At 40.6% G+C, this 24011-nt stretch overlaps 1 protein-coding gene across 1 annotated transcript; it reads left to right on the plus strand.

Moving 5' to 3' along the window:
- Positions 1-870: 870 nt before the first annotated feature.
- On the plus strand, positions 871-22720 carry appbp2 (amyloid beta precursor protein (cytoplasmic tail) binding protein 2). The gene is made up of 14 exons (XM_084064452.1): positions 871-1011; positions 2354-2549; positions 8139-8227; positions 10750-10901; positions 12017-12140; positions 13029-13197; positions 13654-13743; positions 14386-14453; positions 14912-15017; positions 15438-15562; positions 16166-16251; positions 18209-18399; positions 18917-19082; positions 19309-22720. The coding sequence occupies exons 2-14, from the start codon at positions 2412-2414 to the stop codon at positions 19569-19571; spliced, it is 1767 nt and encodes a 588-aa protein (XP_083920578.1). The 5' UTR covers positions 871-1011; positions 2354-2411; the 3' UTR covers positions 19572-22720.
- Positions 22721-24011: the final 1291 nt, after the last annotated feature.

Genomic DNA, 24011 nt, shown 5'->3' on the forward strand with positions numbered 1-24011 from the left:
TTTGTCCAAATACACAAAAAATGTTTTATGTCTATACATTTTAAAATAATGATAACCAATATTTTACTCAACAAAATCTCAACTTACACCGATATTTCAGCTATGACAAATAAATATAAATTATGTAAAGTTTTCAAAAATTGTAATGGAGTAAAAAAAATAAATGGAGAAGAAGTATGAAGTATCAAGAATGGAAACACTCAAGTAAAGTAGGCCTATAAAACTGTACTTAAAGGTAAGCCCAACTTGCGTAAATATACGATTTCGAATTAGAATAAGTTTAGTAACGCTATCATTCGCTATGGCAGTGGTGTAAAGTAACTAAGTAGATTTACTCAAGTACTGTACTTAAATACAATTTTTGAGGTATTTTTTCTTTACTGGAGTATTTCCAATATTCAATACTTTTACTTCTACTCCACTACATCTCAGAGGAAAACATTGTACTATTACTCCACTACAATGGGCCGGACTACACTGGTTAGGCTATTTAAACCGTTTAGTTACTAGTTCGTTTGTAGATTTTGATTATTATTACAAAACAAACGTTAACCACTTCAGATGCAACACATTGTGAGCTTGTAGATCTGCCATTTTCTAAAGATTTTATACAGATTTGAAAACTTGTGAAATGGGACATTCTACTTTTGTACATTAGTACTTTCTCCTTTTGGTTCTTTAAGTACATTTTGATACCAATAGTTTTTTTGTACTCTTACTTAAGTACATTTTGAATTCCGGACTTTGACTTGTAAGTAACCGAGTATTTCTACATTGCAGTATTGATGCTTTTACTTAAGTAAATGTGAGTACTTTTTCCACCACTGAAAGCTATAAGAAATGATGTTAAATGAATGCGCCAAAGAGGCAAAATAAACACCCTATGCACGAAAAGCTGTCTGCAAAGGAAAGAGCGGACAGCGAGAGAGAGATGAAGGAGGAGAGAGATGTATAACGGCCAGATTGTCGTCACTCAGCTAAAGTGCAATTATCGATAGCTCCAATTCAAAGGTTTGTATGACGAGGACTCGTAGAGAAAGTTATTATTATTATAATTATGATTTTTACTGTAGGTGCTAGGTAACAGATGTAGCTGTTTAGAGTTGGGAGAGGAGGAGGAGGAGGAGGGCTGAGTGTCGACACCAAGGATTTATCAGTGACGTAACCATTGGGCCTGTATTATTACGGTCCGCCGTACGATGGTGTCGCGCGCCGAAAGAGGCGTGAGCTTGACAGCTTGTAGACATGCTATTATTTTAGCGGCGACGGAAGTATAAATAGGGCTTCGGGGCAGCGCCATCTAGCGGAAGTGCTTCCTCAGGCTCTATTCACAGCAGCCATATTATGAAGACATTCACAGGTGTTACCAATGATACTAATGAAGGCTCTGTTCCATTCAGGTCTAACAGAGTCAGAGTGCTGATATTGTGAATGTTGGCCGACTGGAAACACTCTGTTACACCAGTGGGTCTACAGTTGGGGTCCAGGGACCCTCATGCGCTTCCAAATGGCCCCTTACAGGTGTGTAACTCTGAGAGTGTACAAATGGAACCAAATGGTTCCATTTGTAGTTTTTTGTACACTCTCAGAGTTATGGGGGTCGTGGAAACCACTGTGCTAGACTAAATGGAACAGAGCCTTCATTAGTATCATTGATTGGGAACACCTGTGAATGTCTTCATGATATGGCTGCTGTGAATAGAGACAACTGGGATCTGATCTTAAACAAGCTCAGTGCTTAATGAGTCTCCCAGTTTAGTAGACCTTGTATTGTGAATTTGTACTGTACTGATGTTCTCATGTCTTACTAAATAAAGTACAGCAATCAATCAATTCTTCTCTCGAGGAAGGACAAACAAAATTACGTGTTTACAAATGGAAAATGTACCTGCCGTTTTAAATACTAAATTTTCACACGGCTATAGGTATTATTATTTTTTTGTATTGACAAAATGCAGTTACAATACTGGGAAAAATAAAAGTATAATTAATAAATAAGCTCGAGGTAGAATGATATAGGTAGACTTTAGGCAATATATTAACCGCAGATTCTTCTGGTTTTCATAGCTTGTAGTGTTTGTACAGTATTTTAAGGTTGGTAAGTATGACAATAATAAACAATATTTGGACGTTGGTCAGCACATTTGGTACAATGAAAATGAAATTTGTTGCAAGAATTAAGAGATGGTTGAACATACATTTTGTCTATGTTTATTTTAGCGACGCGCTATTGTTTCCATAGGAGGTGGAACGTAAGGGAGCGCTTGTCTCGTCTCCTACGGAAACAATACTCGCACTTTCGTGATGTCTCGTGACGTCACCGTCTTATCCTTGGATTTTTTTTCTATCCTAGGCTAGCTGCTGCTGCTGTTGGGTGTTTTTTTTTGGAGAGAGGGGAGAGAGAAAACAACATGGCTGCTGTGGAGCTCGAATGGATCCCAGAGACGCTGTACAACACGGCTATCTCGGCCGTGGTGGACAACTACAGCCGCTCCAGGAGGGACATACGCTCGCTGCCGGAAAACATACAGTTCGACGTCTATTATAAGGTAATATAATGTGTTGTATATGTGTTGTCAGCGGCCCAAAAGACCGTCCGAGTGAACGTACCGTTTAGCTTCTAGCTGCTAAAGTGAGCCCCTGTCAAAAGAGCATTTCATCGGGCAGTGGGTTAACCCAACCCAGCTTGGCTGGGTTAACCCTCATTCTGCAGAATTGCTATTGTAAAAGTCGTGGAAACAAATCACATTACTCATTGTTTGTTCTTTGCCAACCGGAGCTACCGTTGGTGAAATAAACAATCGTTAGTGTCACATGCTTAGTTGTGTTTTGATTTAAAGAGCACCTCCTTCCACCCAGGGGTCCCAACATTTGTCGGGTCTCCTTAAGTCAGGAGTCTTCAGTGTTTTTCAGGCCAAGGACCCCTAAGCTGAGAGATGCTGGTTTCACTCAGCTACAACAGTCTAATAAGTTCCTGAAATATAATTGAACTATAATTTAGACCTTGGAAAATAACATTGAGCTAAAAGTCACAATATTATAATAATCAAAATCATTTTTTTGGTACACTATCAGACCAAATGTTAGTAGTTAAGACTTAGAACTTAGACGTTACGTTACTAACAATAACTTGGCAGTGGGCATGCCAATATGCCACTAACATTGCCTTGTGTCAAACTTGGTCATATTGTATTTTGACGTACAATAGCCTTTGACCATGATAACTAACAAATGTAAATGAGTGCTGTGATGCAGAGTTTATTTAAATATTAAGTCAGAATTGGAAATATGAATGAACAGAGTTAAATTTCATTAAACATTTAGTGAGCCTCCCAACCATAGAATACTTCATTGGAGGAATATTATTCAATAATGTTTCCTAATTCACCTAAACTATGGAAACATCCACACTAAGATGTTTTCTAAACCGTGTTTTAAAATTAAAACTATCTCCATGCACACAAGAGTTGTAGCATTTTGTCAGGAATAATCTCTGTCCATACTCCACTCCTGAAGACACAGATCACAGATTCACGTACACTGTGCAATGTGGGCAGGTGTGTAGTAGTCAGTAGTCACTCAATGCGTCAACATTCAAATCATGTGTTCCCCTTCTCTTGATGTACAGTAGACTACGGATTTAGCTAAGAAAGAGGTGTTTAACTCATTTTAGGTTGCAATAACTTGCCGAAACACACAAATGCTGTATTTTGTCTCAACACAACATTATGGGTAAAGTTCTTAGGCTTCTGATTTGAAGTCTAGAACTAAACAGGAATGTGTTTAGAGATTTTAACCTGCAGTGTCAAACGGCCTTTTAGAGTACCTATGCTATTAGAGTACCTATGCCACACACAACTCTGTGAGTGTGCACATCATCCTGTTTGTTATTGTAAATCGGAACAGAAGCCTGATTGAAACAAACTGAAACTTGTTTTTGTTCATTTGAGGTTCAGCACTAGGTACCACTATTGATTTTGCGCAAAGAATATGAAAATTCATCAGTCAAAATTGGCCAAAAATTACATTTGAGTATTGGTTAAATACAACGACAAAAAAAAATACCCCAGGGTTGAACATCTGTTTTTGCGCATTTTGTCTATAAGATGGAAAACCAAAGCAACGACAGACATCCTCCTATCCTTCTATAATTCGACAAAGCTCTGTGCGTGCGGTGTGCGGTGAGCCCAAAATCGGTTCTGCCCGGTTCTCCTCAGTGGCTGGAGCAATTGATCTGAATTTGCACACAGCCATTGACCGCTTTCCCCAAATGTCAGCTGTTTATTAGCGTTTTTGTGTTCGCTGGCTCCCGGGTTGCCAAATCATGTGCGCATATCCCCCCACTGGTATGGTCTAGTAACTACTAATTTGAACATAAATGTTTTGTGAACATCCGTTTTTATTGTCACTTCCACTACACTTAGGCATACAGGGGAGCAAAATACCGCTCTCCGCAACTCAAGGTGCTTGTCACATTTAAAAACAATACACATTCAAAATCAGTGTCTACATCATCGTTTTCAAAAGGTCTCTCCACTCCATTCTTACCTGTCCAGACTAACATGCGTTGCTTGAGTTTTCACAACAAAACAGGGTCAGCATTGTTTTTAAATGTCTCTGTTTTAGGGATCCAAAAATACCAGAGTGGTGTGGATGCTAGGTGCAAGCGTAGCAGAAGTTATGCGTTTTCAAACGAAAACATCTTAGTGTGGATGTGGGCTGACATGAATTAATGTTTATCTTCCATGTTCTTTATTGACTTGTTGGGAGCTGAAGTTTTTTTTTTTTACAACTAAGCACAATACCAGCAGCATGGAGCATTGATAAATGGCAAGATATAAACCTGACCTGCTAAATATAGATATCAGTTGGTAATATTCAAATATTAATATTCATACAATGAATTTGCTTTGGCAACATGGTGAAGTGACAAGACTTGCCACTTATCAGGACCACTGAGAAACTACATCATGGACTCTGTGAGGTTCGTAAGCACAAGGGCGTATACGTTCAGGCAGGCAGGATTCATAAGCAGCACAGCGTAATATTTCTGTAGTAGATTACATTAACAGAATGTGTGATAGCCGCCACAACATTTAGCTGAACAGTGAGTACTCTAGTGACGGGAAATACCGTGGGAAGAGGTGTACGTTACTGAATGCTCCCCTGAGTTCATATCCCATGCTCGGCTTCCTGTCCTTGTAATGTGTTTTGGATCAACACAGTTAGGACACTGTGCTCACAGCTCACTCGTCAGGTTCTTTGGATCTATGCAAACCTGCTCCAGTTATGTCAGTGAGCCCCCCGCCCCTGGAGTGCAACTGAATTTCACCACACCCTGGCTTTTCACATACCTTTTAAAAATATGTCTACAGCCTACAGCATGAACATCACCTGGAAAGTAAAAAATATTATTGCATTATTAGACTGTACAATCGAGATAGATTGGGAATGAAGGGGTAGAGGGGCGGAATGACAGACAGTAACGCAGGACTTGAGTTGGATTTGAATGTAGGACACACACACACACACACACACACACACACACACACACACACACACACACACACACACACACACACACACACACACACACACACACTGGTTGAGACTCACAACACCAGCTTGTATTCCCAATTGAGACAGGCCGTATCACTGACTTCTTTCCCCCTTGTATCAACCTCTCATATTCAACTGCTTAGAAAGCTTAGTCCAGATTCCTATTCACGATATTCATATTTTAGATTTATCATAGTTCATTACTAGCTGTAAAAAGGCAACACATGAAAACATAATCTGAGCATAGGTCAAGACTACTTCCTCTGATTAAAAAGGCAATATGATGAGTGGGAGCAAAGTGAGCAGAGCAGCAGGAAGGCTCATACCATTTGTAAGTGCTAGCCAAATACTCAAGGGCACCAACCGATTACACAGTATATGAAGATTGGTCATCAGAAAACAAAGGGGCAGTGAAGATCGAGGGTTGTTGCTTCATCAATGTATCACAAATTCACAATCACCCACTAGCCACTTTTATACAGATCCCACAATAATCGCCTCCGTTGTTGTATTTCACAGAGAAGCCGACGTATTCTCAAACTATATATAATAACTATTATAATGATAATGGGGGGTCTTCAAGGTCTTGATTTTCTGCTCCCAACATGATGGGCTTTAGGATAGGCTTGGCTGGTTAAAACATTTCCAAACGGTTTGATTTTTAACCGGTTATCCTGAGTTTGACCTCTTGGGACAAGACAGGGACTCTTTTGGCACAGTTTATTTCCGGTGCCCACGTCATTGTGTGACACTAATATGGTTAATATAAAAGATTATTTAAAAGTGTTGAAGTTTGATTTGATTTTATTTGATAATGTATGGTACAATTCACAGAGGTACACAGTACAGTATATATCAGCATATCACAAAAAGTCCAAGGACTTATTTCCGTTGAGGTCCCATATAAATGATAACATCATGGTATCTAACTATCAACACACTTGCCATTCTACCTTAACTAAATTAAAATCATTGCAACAACAGCACTCAAAAAAACAGTTATCAAAAAACACTATGTGGAATGGTTGTTTTAAAAATTATACCAGCCAAAGATTATATAAAAAATAACTATTATTAATTGAGAAATGTACACCGTATGATTTTAACACAAGACAAAATATACGTTTGCTTTGTATTGCATCCTTTGCAGAGTGACTTGTGTATGCGGTTCAGCCCTATTAGCCACACATCTTTGTGTATCTCAGGGTTGTCCTGGAAGAGTGGGATACAGTTCATGGCTTGTTGACCACATAACTAATGTCCTGGGTTCAGTTTATGATTCAGGACTTGTGTTGCGCTAGTCACTTGACTCCTTGTTGCCCTGTCCCGAATAAAGCAGAAATACATAAAATAATTGTAGAAAAGTCTTTGCATTCCTCATGATGCATGAAGGAATCATTTATTATTTATTGTATAATATATCAGCTAAAGAGCTATAATAGTACAAACTAAAGTGTGGAACATGGACCAGTAGTGACACTGGGTGATATCCATCACAGAATCCAACATGTAGAGGCACTGAGTATACCAACTTCCAGCTCAGCACTTTTTGATGACATGCCAGGCATCAGCGAATTGCTTTGTTCGAACTTCTGAACAGTGCCGTGTGTGCTGAAGCCTGCTTTAAAAACAGAAACATAATTAGCCAATCATTCATTGTCTGGGCAGATAGTTTCATACATAGCCTAACAGCTGACACGTACTTTCAGATTGACATAATTGTTTCTTTTCTAAATTTGTCTTTTTCACAGTCAGTAAGTGGAAATACGCTGTCCTGTACAATAACTAATGATTTCAGAATAATAAATGTAACTGAAAGTGTGATCTGCTCATTTCTTGAATCAATTCAAAACATTCTGGAGATTAATTATGATACCGAATATGCCTAACAAGCTACCAAAGAAGTGCTAGGTAACTTGGCTGCGAGCTACAAACATGGTTGTATTCAGTAAGTTTACACCATATAACCTGTATAGTTAGACATTAGTACAAAAAACAATGCACAAGTGATTAAACCTGTAGTTATTACAGGTGTTCTAAACCTAGTACTAATAACAACACATTGCAATCTGAAAAGTACAGCTGTTTGTTCACCTGATTGATCCTAGTTTAACTTTGTCAGTAAGTACATGACTACACTGAAAGTTAATCAGTTGCTAAACTGAGAAGTGCTGTGTCATGTCACCGTTCCATCCTTATTTTAGGTTATGTCATTGGGATGTATGTGTTTCAGAGTAGCTACTTATAGTCACACAATATTTATTACATTTTACTTAAGATAAAATATACTTCTTGTTAGTTTTGCCACACACTCTTAGATTCTAGACAGGACTACAAGTGAAGTGTATTTTGATTGGGACCATACTGCAGCAGGATGTCATGTCCAACACTCTTATTCCAGAGTGTATAGGGCATGATAGCCCTCTGCTCAGAGGTCATTTGATCTCTCCTGACTCACCCATCACCTTTGTTTCCCCTGATGGACTGTCATCCACATTGTTGTGAGTGAACAGAGTTCCCTTTGCTCACCTTGCTCATCTCAATGTCCTTTCTCCTTCTCTGTCCCTTTCTCTCCTCAGCTTTACCAGCAGGGCCGGCTCTGCCAGCTGGGTGGGGAGTTCTGTGAACTGGAGGTCTTTGCCAAAGTCCTACGGGCCTCAGACAAAAGGTAAGAACACAATGGGACGGGCCGTGACGCGTGCTTCTAAATTACGCCGCACTAGCCCCTAAGGCCGCGCCCCTTGAACCCAAACACGCCCCCACGGCCGTCTTGAGTGACAGCGACGCGTCCAAGCACACCCCCACGGCCGTCCTGAGTGTTTGCTATGAGAACACAGGCTACAGCAGTTATATATCAAGGCGATGACGCAACGCAATTATTATACTTATATTACATAAATGCCAGGTCGGCTGCCACCCTTAGTTCTTTTAGATCTCCTTTTAAAACCTTCAGTTTGCTGCTGCCTTTAACTGTTATTATTTCCCCCCTTTCTCTTCTGGACGATTTTTCAATGAATGGAAGTTTAGTCTCGCTAAATTGTAGGATAATAATAAGTAGTAATAATACAGTATATGCCACCCAACTTAATAATAATGGAGTATGGAGTAGCCTATATAACGCCCCATCTTTCTAATGAATTAACATGCTAGGGTGCGTCATCTTTCTGCTATTGCAGCTATTGTTGAGTTTTTTAGTTTTTTTTTACTAAAACTAGAACTAAACAAAAAATAGATGTCTCATTGACATTCCCCTAATTGTAGAATCACTTGTACAAATCAAAAAAGAATAAAAACATACAAGCATGCATGTATACAGTATAACCACCTGACCTACCCACCTGCCTACCTGTACATAGACCTATTTATGTACTGCTTGAGCATTTTTGAAGATTAGATTAATGAGTGCTAGCCCATATTATGTTACAATAAGCTATTGTTGAGTGTTTTAAAAGGAGATCTAAAAGAACTAAGAGTGGCAGACGACCTGGTGTTTATGTAATATAGGTTTAATATAATAATTGAGTTTCGTCATCGCCTTGATATATGACTGCGTTAGCCTATGTTCTCATAGCAAACACTCAGGACGACCGTGGGGGCATGTTTGGACACATCGCTGTCAGTCAAAACGGCCTTGGGGGCACGTTTGGGTTCAAGGGGGCACGGCCTTAGGCATTAGTGCGGCGTAATTTAGAACCACACGGGTGGACTGTAAACAAACATCTATATGAAAGGAGGCGGTCCTGCTTTGCCCCGTCTGGGTTTATATGAGGATTATGCACCTCAGTGTGTGTGATATGATCACTTTATCAATTTAGTACATGTCAGCGTATGCTATGATTACTGTATATATTTAGTTATTTTCTTTTATCTCAATACCCTCCTTGTTCTGTTTTTCGGGGGGTCCTACAATGTTTAGGGGCCAAAACAAATTATATTATTCTTGTGTAGTACCAGTATATGAGATGTAATGAATAAAACCTTGAATCTTGACCACCTTACTGACTGTACATTATCCCGCTTATTACATGGCTATTTCCAAGCAAAATAAATGAAATATTTCATCAGCTTACAAGTTTCCGCTTCCATAGCAACATGAATTGATAGAATAGCGGTATGCTATCGAGAAATGAATCGGAATAGAGTATTCAACAAAGCCATGTAATAATGACATTACATAATTACAGGTCCCGAACCCTTTCCAACACACACGCGCGCGCGCACGCACGCACACACACAATTATTGGAATGGTTTCACTAAGACGGGCTCAGCAACCTATACGACATGAAGTGCCATGTTTTTATTTTCTTGATAGTCAGTGTGCCATATCAACATTAAGTTTCATTATGACACCACATCTAAATGAAGTATTTCCAACAGTTTTTGATGTCCATAGGCTATTCATAACCTTTATGTGCAGGATGTAATTTGCATACAGATGTGAGGGGACTTAATTTAACTAACAATATTTAATATTTATTTAATATTTAATTTGAAAAGAAAAAACCTCTCTCACACACTTATGCCAGTGTGACAGTGATCACTCTCCCCTGTGCCAATGTTGGCACCATTGCCTAAGGTTGCTTACCCCTGCAAAGATTTATAATGAACAGTAAGTTGTATCATCAACTGTTTGGTTTGACAAAGATGACAGAATGCACATCCACATCTAGCAGCAGTAAAACAAATGGAAGATTTCATTTATAATTCACTTTTTATCTTAAAAGCAAATCGCAAGGTGCCACTTTTTGTTGTCAGCTGTAATAGAAGTCTATCTTCTGAACCTCAGACAGTCAACATGTCTCATTCCCTGTGGACCATGCTGGCTTAGCTAGCAGACAGCAAAAGGAAAACTGTCATCCAGAGTGATGAAGTGAGTAACTCTCTGTGTGAAATCAGATTGCAAGGTGTCATTGTGTCGCCTTTTGAAGTGCAAGGTTCTGGGTTTGATACCGGGCACCACTAGCTCAGCATATGAGTAGCTATGGTAGATGTGGGGTAAGTACTGGTGCCGTAGCTAACAGTAGGTGTGGCACTCAACATCAGCAATTCATCTCCCTGGTCTAGCGCCTTGTAAAGGGGGATAGATGCCCTCGTTGCTTGGCTGGCCGCTTCAACCTATTTAAGCATCACAGCGGACCATGACATTGTTGCCACAGTGAATTAGTTGTTTCGTTTTGTCGTCTCTCTAGACACCTCCTGCACCACTGCTTCCAGGCTCTGATGGACCATGGCGTGAAGGTGGCTTCAGTCCTGGCCAACTCCTTCAGCCGACGCTGCTCCTACATTGCAGAGTCTGACGCCCACGTCAAAGAGAAGGCCATTCAGTTTGGGTTTGTGCTGGGTAGGTGGCGGGGATCAAATAAGATGAGCTTCTTCGTCTACCATAGACAGCCTACATACAGTATGCCCTGATATGACCTGCCTGAGGAACGTATGCTAGCAAACTGAGTCTTCCACAAGTACCTGCTGGGTAGCCAAACATTAAAACATATCCATCTGGTTTTCTTTCTCTGATTGTCCTATTGATATTAGGAGCCCTGCATCTAAGCTAATTGAGCAGAGATTGTCACAAAAGACACTCTCTCACTATTTGTTTGTGTACATAAGTGTGCTTGTCAGACACCTGACATAATTTAGAAATTTGCCCCAAATGTCCAAATGTGTTTTGTTTTGTTTGCTTCATTCCAGTGTCGTACAGACAAACCGAAAGGCTGAAAAGCGAATCCCTTATTTTACGTTGGCTATTTGTGTGCACAAAGACATCAATAAAGCCCAATAAGACAAAAACATAAGTCAGTATAAGTTAAATGAATATACCAGGGGTGCCTGTTGGGGCAGCCTGTTAGTGGACTAGCCATACAGTATGCTCCTTGTGAGTCGCGAGGACCCAAGTTCACTTTTCAGCAGGCATTCCATTTTTGCTCAGGTCTGTCTGCTCTGCCTAATCCTTATTTGACATTTACTGCAACCGAATAATGAGAAACATTATTATTTGTGTAACCAAATGTAGATTCTTACTTCCTGGAATCATCACACATTATAAAGATCCAGCCATTGAAATGTAAAAAACATGTAAATAAATAAACTAGTTTGAAACACACATTTACTTGAAAAAATAGTGATTTAATAAAGGGGCCTAATAGTAAGAATGTACCGTATTTCCCCCAATTTAAAGTAGAGGCCTTTTAATCTGGAGAAAGCTGCTGCAAATTTGACGAGAAATAGAGCTATAAACTGTGATAGACTATTTTAGTGTCTATCATATTTGACCATTTTGGAGAAGTATGTACTCATTGATTCACAATTAATGCCATGAATTGATTTAACATCCACAAATTTGACAATTCCATTTAAGGGCACATGAGCCCCATATAGATTATTTTGTGTGTGCGGTTAACAAGGTTCATTTTTGGACCTATTGTTAATAAATCCATAATGTGACATTGTGACATGTAGGTGGCTTCCTGTCTGATGCGGGCTGGTATGGGGATGCGGAGAAAGTGTTCCTGTCGTGCCTGCAGCTGTGCACGCTCCATGATGAGGTCCTGCACTGGTACCGTGCTGTGGAGTGCTGCGTCAGGTCAGACTCTTAATGTCTTTTGTCTTAACTCTCTGAGTGCCAAGAATGAGTTATCACGAGTTTAAAATAAATAAATGAATAAAAATCAGAACCCAAGATATCGTGATCCGAAGATTTGCTGCTCCATTCACTTCTTGTTTAACGTATTACTTAAAAAGCCTGTATCTCGGCTCCTGTGTATATTTTTACTATGTACTTTTGGCCCAGACATGCTATTTTCAAAGGCAGACAGTTAATGTCAACGAGGTCGCAATGACCTTGTTGCAGTGGGCAAACGCGGCCAGAAATAAGTATGGCTGTGAGAGTTAATAAATATTGAAATTAACTATTTTTTAAGTAATTACGTGTTTGAATCATTGCTGTTTGATGGGACCATTGCATTATGTGTCCACTAGTATAGACCATGCTGATAGGCCTGCATTTAAACCAACCTCAGTGAAAACTCCCCAACCATAATACCAACCTACTTACTTACAATTTACTTACAATTTTTCTTTTTTCTATTATATTGTATATATTTATTTGATCTGTCGGTTGACTTTTAATAATAATGCAGTCGACTGACAGCAGAAACCGAAAAAGATATATCAATAGATACATCAGGTGATCAGACACGGTTTAAGTTTAACCCTCGTCAGATGTTCCCTGGCCACAGACCCGGCATCAGGCAAACTGAGGCGCGCACTGAAGTAACCACAGATTTAGAAGAAAAACGTAGAAGTTGGCTTCTTAACAGTGAGAGAAAGATCGACAGTATACAATAGTATGTCGGCCATGTTTGACCTTTTGATCACAGGTCTCTATCTAATGTACAGAACAGCCACCGTGAACATCATAATCTGTCCCTCTTATATTGACCAGATCTCTTTTGCTTCCTTGTCTCCATAGACTGCTCCATGTTCGCAATGGCAACTGTAAATATCACCTGGGGGAAGAGACCTTCAAGTTGGCCCAGTCCTACATGGACAAACTAGCCAAACATGGCCACCTGGCCAACAAGGCAGCGCTATACGGCGAGCTGTGTGCCTTGCTTTTCGCCAAAAGCCACTACGATGAGGTACGCCTGGCTGTACAGAAGCCGACGCTTACTCTTCAGCAGAATGTGTCTCTGATGTGTTATAGGAGGGGAAGTTGCTTTCACATTTGATATTCATCCGGTTGCCTTTTATGGTATTAAACGGGCCGTGAAACAATGCAAATGATGCACACATTTGCATCGTGTGCATCATTTGGAATCCATCATCTGATACACCTGGTATCCGCACAAATCGAGTTCTGCACACCCTTTCACGAATCGCACGTTGGTCTTTACTTAGGAACACACACAGTAGAAATTTAAGTAGAGCTTTCTGAGTGAGGCCCTCACTCAGAAAGAGTGTCTTGAGGTCGAATCGTGGGCTCAGGAGGACCAGTCAACCCTCACATGACTGTTTTCACTGTCCTATCTGTTAAAGTCTTACATAAAATGTATTTAAATTAAATGTATCTTTCCTATTCCTGTCATGTCTCACAGGCATACAGATGGTGTATAGAAGCCATGAAGGAGATTACACCGGGCCTGCCTGTCAAAGTGGTGGTGGATGTCCTCAGACAAGCCTCCAAGGTCAGCTACACATCGCTGGCTCTTGTCACATTATGTTACAGCATGTTCGTGAAAGCTGATGGTCAGCTTGTCATAGAAATCTAATCCATGAGGCATACTGGTAGCTGACTGGATACTGTGTCAACAGCAACGACATAATCGCAACGTTGCCAGTTTGATTCTGGCTGTAGACCTGTATTGCATGTCCTTCAGCACGAATATCTGGTGTGGTTGCCTGCCACTTTACATGGCAACCAGCCACACAGAAGGACTCATTAGACCACAGAACCTTTTCACTGCAGACATGTTGACATACCATAGGATGTATGTATATGGCATGCAATAATATTATTTGCGAGTACGTTTCATTTAAGTTATTCTGTTTGACAGAATCTTAATTGCATGTTAACTGTACAGAAGTTGTACACCCTGGCACACACTATGACCTAAATTAAACAGAACCACATTTAATTAATTATTAAGTTATAACCATGTATGACAGTCACAATGTGTGCTGTGAAAAAGGTCTATTAAACTGTTAACTCACCATGTCAAAGGCTTTTATGGACCATGTGTGTCCCATGGATCCCAATTTGATAACTACTGGTATACATGGTGTATTAATATGCATAACGTTGTAAATGTCTCTCTGACTTTGTTTAGGCCTGTGTGGTGAAGAGGGAGTTCAGGAAAGCAGAACAGCTGATCAAACATGCAGTATTCCTAGCAAGGTAACGGATCATATGTTATAGGTCAGATTGATAACATTTGTATGTTGACAAATGATAATATAATAATGATAATACAACTATCCACAGGTTTTAAAAGGTGCAGAATAAAAGTATCACTTTTCCCAAAATAATTATTATCATTGTGAAATCATTCTAATAATTTAGTCGGGTGCAAAATTATAGTTTTAGATTTCCTCAGCCGAACGTCTGTGTGGTGTGCACACAGCACATTTTTGACCCTGTAACACCCGATTAGTCTGTAGTAGCCCTTAACGACAGCCGATGCAGGTATGATTCACGGAAATAGGGAACCTTATGCTACATTGGTGCTGTGATGTGAAGTGCAACATCTAGTGGCTTAATGTTGTATATAGCACCTTTTAAGACATTGGATAATATACTGTATAATAAAAAAACAATCACATTTCAGTTATGAATGCTTTTCTTTTGTATTGCAGAGAACATTTTGGACACAAGCATCCCAAATACTCGGACACACTGCTAGATTATGGCTTTTACTTATTAAATGTAGACAACATATGCCAATCCGTTGCCATTTACCAGGTAGGTCCCGTCAGTATTAGCAACATAAGTGTGTCTTTTGTGTGCTCAATACAAAGTCCTGTACTATGGAACATCAGTGTGGTCAATTCTATTCTATTACTATTCAGACGCTACATCCAGATTAATTCTCAGTAAAGTCAGATATTTGTCCTTTGTCTCTTTCATACCCTGGCATCTACACCTAAGATGAGATCAAACTTTATGATTGGTTGAGGTGAAATCAGGTTGTTATAGGACGTAGGGTTTACGATATAGACCACAATAGAGGAAACACTACTACACAGAAGTAGTAGAAGTATGTTTATTTGTTTATATTAACAGAAAGAATCCAGAATGAGTACAATTTTACATGTGGGTGTGTGCAAATATATGAACAGAAACCATATTTGGTGTCTCACCCCATTTTCTCTGTCTGTCCAGACGGCCCTGGACATCAGACAGTCTGTGTTTGGGGGGAAGAACATCCATGTGGCCACGGCGCATGAAGACCTGGCCTACTCCTCCTACGTACACCAGTACAGCTCTGGGAAGTTCGACAACGCTCTGTGAGTACAAGGAAGCCCTGAACGACCCCTTGGGACTGCTATTTGTGGCCCGGCAGGCTAATTACATTACAGAGATGGTGGACTGTGACTCATGCTGTGTCACAGTGTGTCGTCTTGTTCTTACTGTGTCATTGAAGGTCGTAGCACAGAATAGGGATGGGTACAGACTTGAGAACTAGTGCCAATTTGGTACTGGTTCTTGGTCGGTCGGAACTGAAATGGCAATAACCTCCTGGACACACAGGATGCTGCTATCGGTATTGACAGTCAATGCAAAAGTGTTTAACAGTCTGGCTTTTTTATATACTGTGTGTGTGTGTGTGTGTGTGTGTGTGTGTGTGTGTGTGTGTGTGTGTGTGTGTGTGTGTGTGTGTGTGTGTGTGTGTGTGTGTGTGTGTGTGTGTGTGTGTGTGTGTGTGTGTGTGTGTGTGTGTGTGTGTGTGCGCGCACGCACTAGAGAAGCACTTTTTGACCTCCATGACTCCAGTCGATAACGGGAGAGTAGCAGTGTTTGGAAAAACAAGTTTCTTAAAGGGAAACACTCTATTTTCTCAGAAGTGTTTACTCTGTGTGTTGGTTACTTAAATGTGTGTGTCTCTCTAGATTCCATGCAGAACGTGCCATCGATATTATAACTCACATTCTCCCTGAGGACCATCTGCTGCTGGCCTCCTCCAAGAGGGTCAAAGGTAAGCCAAGCAGCTCATTGCCCACTGTGTAGAAAGGTCAGTGCCTGTGCCAAAGAGAAGACAAACAGACAGTGACAGGATGGCATGAGTGAGCTGCGTTTCCCCTAGGAATGTTTTTTATTGGGGAGGGGTTTGTCGGCGGGGGGGGGGGGGGGGGGGGGGGTCAGGTAAAGCCAAACAAAGATCCGCCATTCCAATTGGATGATGGCGATTCTCGCGAATGTCCTATGTCTACCAATTGCACCTACTAGATCCCACAAGTGTGTGTTGCTGGGACAGAGAATGCTCCATGATAGTTGATTTTCTCCTGATTTGTCTCTCAGAATTTTTTTAGAATGCAAATCTTGGGAAGGTTGTGTGGCTTGTGACGATCGGGTCCATTATTTTGTTCACTGACCATGGGGCTAAAGAATGATTTAGAAGCTGTGTTCACGTTCACTCTTCCATTGGAATTAATAGACTCCAACTTGCTTGCGGTCTCCTAAAAAAAAAGGCGTCCGACTACTTGGAGCCAAATGCGCAAGTCCACCACAACAATCCCCATTCCTCCGCCCCTTGGCATGCACTGTTAGAAACAGAATCTCGCCTTGTGAGTGATGTTGTGTAGCTATACATCTCAGTAGCGTGAGCCATGATGACCAGTACAGATTTATTGTCTGCCATGAAACAGACTTTTTGCTGTTGAACATTGTGTATTGTAATCCTTCAAATGGGTAATTAATTGGCCTTTAAAATGCACAAACTTAATAATGATGAAATAATTTGTCAGGGAATTAATGATTTGCAGAGCTCAAGCTGCGCTACTTACTTGGCTTGTATGGCTCTTTCCTTAACCTGATAACATATATGCCTAAATTAAACATGAGTTGCAGGCTATTTAAAGCAACAAATGATATAAAGATGTATAATTCTACATGGAGGTTGGTTATGTTGACATCAGTGGTAACCCTGTGGTGATATTAGAATAATTTACAGATGTATATGTACTTACTACTAATAGTACTAACTACTAATACCCAGAGCTAGTTTAATTTCTACAGCACTGGGTTGCTTGCCAACATTGTTTCAGAAGAACTAAAGTACAGTAAAGTATAAACCTGAGATAGAACTATCTATGGTTTTCCACTGAGGTCTGTTTTTCTTAACTTAACTTAACTAAACTAATTTAAAAAGTCCAATCAGAATTCACTTCAGTCTGTTTTCTACTGAGATCTGTTTCACTAAATGATCACTGTGATACCAATACCATAAGTGTTGAGCAAGGACATTGTAGAATGACTTATGGGCCGTCCACACCAAGCACATGGTGTAATGATAACCACAACGATAATTATGTGAGCATGCACACTGATGTTATAGTTGTTCTGTGGACTCTACCCTCCACTTGAGTTGGAACAATTTATAAAATATTCATATCGGGCTTGGTGTGGATCGCCCATTAGACTATGGAGAGACTAACTCTCGAAACATAGATCAACAAAGATCCCATATCCCAGACGAACAGGCCATGGGATGGCAACTGGCCCGGTCTTCGGGTAATTTGATAATACATGAAATTCGCATTACGTTTACCAATAAAAAAATAGAAAATAGATCAGTCCATGAAACAGTGCACTTAAAAAGATCATCCAGGCAAAGCGAATTTACAAACAACTGATTTTTACTTTAATCATTATGAGAAGGACGTGAAAATCTGACATAGCACTTCCCAAGTGTCCCGAGAGCTCGCTCCCAAAGGTGCTGGAAAACAATATTGTAACTAAGTAACAATATTGACCTACGTGTCGTTTCATGTTGCCTGTTTTGTATAAAGATCAGCAATGTTGCCCTTTTAAAGTTTATAATTGCTCTGTAAAGAGTTAAAGCATAGACAGAACTGGAACAAGCAAGCAGACATGTAATTGACAGGGTACCAATGAAACACTGTTATAAATTGTCATGTTTGTGTTTTCCTCAGCCCTGATCCTGGAGGAGATCGCCATCGACTGTCACAACAAGGAGACGGAGGAGCGTCTCCTTCAGGAGGCTCATGACCTCCACCTGTCCTCTCTGCAGCTGGCCAAGAAGGCCTTTGGAGAGTTCAATGTCCAGACAGCCAAACACTACGGAAACCTGGGCCGTCTCTACCAGTCCATGAGGAAGTTCAAGGTAGGAGAACTTGGAGGTGTGTGTGTTTCAGGGTGGTGGGTACATGTCTGCAGTAGCTAATAATATTTTTCCCACATCATAGTGAGGGACTCATGCTAAAACATTATTCTGATTGATTGATTGATGACCCTAACACAGGGGGAGCCAGGGATTGAACTGGGAATCTACCGTTTCCCAAGCGGCCGCTCTACCTCCTGAGCCACTGCTGCCCTATAATGTACACAGTGTACACATACACACATAGTCATAATCATAAAGACGAATAGCATTATAAGTAAACAGGCATTATAAGACCTCTTGGACAGAACATGTACTAACACACGCAATTTCAAACACTAAAGAATAATTATACATTCCTGAGTAAATCACATTGACATCACAGTGTCAGTGAAGTCTCGGGAGATGTAAACTAACGGTTGATTTGATATCTTCAGTCGTCTCTAAATGTGATTTGATATCTTCAGTCGTCTCTAAATGTAACTTTGTGTGTGTGCATCTACACCCATGTCCCACCCAGGAGGCGGAGGAGATGCACATTAAGGCCATCCAGATTAAGGAACAGCTGTTGGGTCAGGAGGACTACGAGGTGGCGCTGTCTGTGGGCCATCTGGCCTCTCTCTACAACTACGACATGAACCAGTACGAAGATGCAGAGAGACTCTACCTACGCTCCATCGCTATCGGTGAGACACACGCATACAGAGTCATGTGATTGGTTATTGTTTGTGTTTCCATTAGCAGTTGACCTGGATTCAGTAGTAGGACGGCCCCAAAAGAAATGGGAATTTTGTGTCATTTTGTAATTTTTTGTTAAGCGACAAAGTATGTCCCAGTCGGATCACCCAAAATGTTATTTTCACATCTGGCTTTTGGAGGATTTCAGGAGCATCTCTGAACATGTTCTCCTAGGTAAGAAGCTGTTTGGAGAGGGATACAGTGGCCTGGAGTACGACTACCGGGGTCTGATCAAACTCTACAACTCGGTGGGGAACTACGAGAAGGTTTTTGAGTACCACAACGTGCTATCCAACTGGAACCGCCTGAGGGACCGCCAGTTTGCTGTCGCCGACGCCCTGGAGGATGTCAACACCACACCCCAGCAGACCCAGGAAGTGGTGCAGGCCTTCCTATTGGCCCAGAGCTCAGGCCCCACCCGTCCCTGCCTCGGCTGACGAGTGACTGGGGCAATAGACATGTGGCTCTGGTTTTGGATGGGTGGGTGGGGGGGGGGGGGGGCTTATGAGGGGAAAAGGGACATGGTGCGCTGAATTCACTCAATGTATTATGTCACACACGAGGAGATTCAAGCATCACTCACTGGCGAGTCCATTTTTCTTTTCTTTTTTTTAATGGCTGCGTATATCCTATAGTCTTGACTCTCCAGTGCATGTTGTAGCCATTACATGAAGCACTAGAGAAGACATGTTTTTATCAAGTCCCTCATTCACACCCACACAGACCGTTGCCTCTCAGAGCGGAAGATTTCATTTCTCAAAGAGAAAGGAAACAAAATGACATGACCCTGCACGCGGGGCGGGGGTTTAAAAGAAAACTGTTGGAATGTCCTGTAAGGATGGCTCTGAAGCCCCCCCCCCACCACCACACACAATTCTATTTTCAGTTTCACCTCTTTCTTTGAGTTTGGATTTGGGTGACTTTAAGTTTTTGTATTTGAAGCAGCATCCCAGGACAGGAACCAGATCTAACCATGATTCCTCTCATCCACCTGACAGTATCCAGACCAGTGCATCGACGCGTATACGTGTCGCCACTCGTAGTGCATTAAAGGGCAAGACCACTTTGGTAGAGGTTTGGGTTGTGTAGTTACCTTGCCATGATGTAACTCCAAAGGTGGGCAAGAAATCAAAAATAATTGCTCCATTGATTAGAAATTGATAATTCAAAATATGCTCCTCATTGACTTACATTATACGGCGGATCCGGATCCAGATCTTCAAATAGTAAAATCAACAGGAAGTTGACATTTTTATTAAAAAAACAAACAGTACTGGGTTTGTTGATGCTCTATATTGTCTGAATCAGCTATGTTTGGGTTCATTTATGTGATAAAAGAGTGAATTTGAGAGCTGTTTTACCGTACATTTTGAATTATCAATTTCTAATCAATGGAGCAATTATTTTTGATTTCTTGCCCACCTTTGGAGTTACATCATGGCAAGGTAACTACACAACCCAAACCTCTACCAAAGTGGTCTTACCCTTTAAACAAGAAATGTGCGATTTAAATTTTTATCTTTTTCTTTCTTTTTTTTTGGTCATTTGTACAGCAAAAAACAAATAAAATGTGAGTTGTTCATTGTTTTCAGAAATAAAAAGAAAAAAATAGACCATCTGAATAATATTTGAAGGATAAACTCCTCCGGAGTGGAGTTGTATGTAATTGATGGGAGGGTCTGTCTGCTCTGAGCCCTGAGAAGGAATGGACTGAACCAATGTTGGGAACAGAGTGGGATTGTATTGGACCAGTAGGCTTCATGTTACACGCATACTGGCTGTAGGGAGGTTTGTGTTGGATTTATTTGATCTATTTTTTATTCTTTTTCAGTACTGACATAGCTTAATTAAAATGCCAATAATTTATATGCAAAAAATGTAATTGTAATGTAGCCCTTTTATTATTGCTTTTGTATTGAGTGAGCCAAATGGTTTGGAGCAACAGGTAATCTCTATTATTTCCAAACAAGGGACAAGGTGTAGAGGAGTGAGAAGAGCCAGGCTCTGTGTGAAGGGTATCTCATTACGTCTAGAGGTCCATACTCCATGCATCATTGTTTCTTATTTAATCTCACATGGTCTGTGTGTGTGTTTTTGTGTTGGATGTATGTTTGGCTGTGATGTTCTGTAAACAGATGGGACACCTGATGGCCCTATTGATGACAACCAGCCTTAACACCAACTTGCTGTTTTCTATCTGTGACAGTGGACCCATACTTCTAAGTGCTTAACTATTCAACCCTTAACCACTTGAACGCTGTGTCCCTATTCTGGGTTTAACATTCAGCAAAAATGGCATATCTACATGCTGTGTTGCAAGTCGTGAGCTTGTAGATCTGCTATTTTTGACAGAGATTTAGTGTAGAGCAAAAACAGGAGGCGGCTTAGAATAGACCTCTGTGGGACTCTAGTCATCTAAATATGTAGGGTTTAAGTGGTTAAGGGCGCTGAAATGGGGACCAATTTGTGTGCATGTGTCTGTGTTATTACCCTGTGCGTTCAGCGTACGCTCTTCACTCCATACTTTGATAGATTTCCCATCAACAAAACAAGCTCTGCACACTTCTTGAAAAATGTGATGCCTTTCAGAAGTATCCCATGTGCTTTTGCACATTACAGTCTCCATCTTTAACTGTGAAGTCAGTGTTGATTTTTCTTAGCCCCCCCCTTCATACAAATGATGGGGGGGCTTTGCCTTGCTCTTGTTTCAGTGCTATGAGAGAATATTTGTGCTCCGCTCCTTGTTGCTCACTGCTACTGGATGTCGCGCCCCCATTGGCCCCCTCCAACCTCCCACACACTTTTAGCTCTAGCTGAGGATGTCCCAGCCTTATAGCTCCTTAAAGGACGCTCAGCTGTTCATTGGTGCTCTGGCTTCAACAAGCGCTCTCCTCTGAGCCTCTATCACTCGTTTAGAACTGATTCATTGAAACACCTACTGCACCCCTCACACACACCAATGTTGGAACGACTGACTGACTGATGTGCTTTGACTAGCAGCAGTTATCACTTGGCTATAGAGTGACCTTGCTAGAGACGTAACATTAACTGTATGAGGTCACTTCCTCTCATATCAGTCGGTGTGATGAAAGCATCGTTCAGAGGCTGCCATGGATATGAATCTTAACCACTGCATATGTGCCGCTCTCAAAGATTTTTACACCAAGGACTGGACAAGGAATCGTTTGTCCAAATGAGGCTCCCTGCCTCCCCTATGTAGACACGGTGAACATCAAATTGTTCTCTGACTCAATAATGAAATGTGCTACTGGGGTTTGCTGTAGCAGTGACACTTGGCGTGCTGTCACAACGCACACTTTCAATGCAGTCTAAATGTCCTAGTAAGTAGATACTTATGAAATGTGACTATTGAATTTTGCTAGGGGCACAAACCCTACAGGTCCTACACGGACCTCTGACCTCCGCAACGAGAAGAACTTGACTTGGAGAATGTAAATGGGGCAAGTGTCCTTACGGGCTGTGGCTTGCATTTGATAGAAACAGCTGGGGGGTGACATGTTAAAGGGAATAGGTTCAGGGTACAGAGCAGGAGAGGGACAAGGGGAATGTGCTTGCTTGAAATCAACAAAAGATGGACACTCAATAAAGCTGTGATCTCTCAAAACGGCTGATGTTTGTCATTTAAGCCTGATTTATACTTAGTTGTATGACTGTCGCATTACACAAATGGCAGATCTGCAAGCTCACAATGTGTTTGGCATATGATTTGTCTAAACCAGAGGGTTGTGAGCTGTTATGAGGTCAGAGACCAATTTACATGTCCAAATTAAAAATGAAAGACGGGGTGTTTTTTTTTTTTTGCTTGTATAATGAGTCTTGGTGCAGGTGCACTGTTGGCATTTTTTCCACATCCTATTTTTACATCAGTCCGAGGAGGCACTTGGATCCCAAAGTTAGTTACAAAAAGACCCAGATGATGAGTCACAGGTCACAATGACATTGTGTCCAGCTTTGCACAAACTCCCATGATATGAGCTGTGTCCATGTTGAAATGAAAAAGGAAAACATTTTCATTACACTGTGACTTACTGTAGCAGAAAGCTGTTCATTGACATTTTTGTCCATGAAGGTTGTTATTTCATTACTTGACTTATGTGTAGATTTGGACATTTGCCATTTTCTATTGGTTCCAGCAAATGTTTCTTGCACTCAACAAAACCTCTGGGTTCACAAATCTGTGATGGCTTGAACACTACATAAAATCATGAAGCAAAAATATTACAAAAAGCTAACAAGTCACATAGAGTATTTATTGCAGAGTTCAAGACATAATGGGGCCCAGTGGCCAGATCCAATAAATATTCTCCCCAAAACAGACTGGCCACAATCATTAAAGTAAATCCATAAATGTTACATTTTTTATTAACCTGTCACTATTTAAATAAATATGCCTTTGGAAAAACAAGTTTCACAACACAAACAATACATCCTCATTGTTCTAATAGTATTCCACATGAAATAAAGTAGAAAAAAGTACTGAAACATAAAATGTCTCAAGAGATTGAGCATGTTTCCCTCATAGTGCAGACCTTTTTAAAGCTAGTGTGCCGTCATTAAAAATACAGTGATTGCATATTTTCGTTTAAAAAAATTTGTCCCTTGTAGACTTCCAAGACTCAATCTTCTAAGATTGAGCATTTTTTCCCTCATAGCATAGACATTTTTAAAGCTAGTGTGTCGTCATAATTTGATTTGATTTGATCTTTATTTATCTTGAACAATTTAAAAGTACAGAAAACTCCATACATCATCATCACAATTTCAAAACATTTGTTCAAGAAGGGACAGAAAGAAGCAAATGCTTATCTAGTCCGGCCCCCTTCTTACCATGACAAATAACCTATTGTAAAACAATA

This window comes from Gymnoscopelus microlampas (genome assembly GCF_963454915.1).
Source record: "Gymnoscopelus microlampas genome assembly, chromosome: 8".
Classification (NCBI taxonomy): Eukaryota; Metazoa; Chordata; class Actinopteri; order Myctophiformes; family Myctophidae; genus Gymnoscopelus; species Gymnoscopelus microlampas.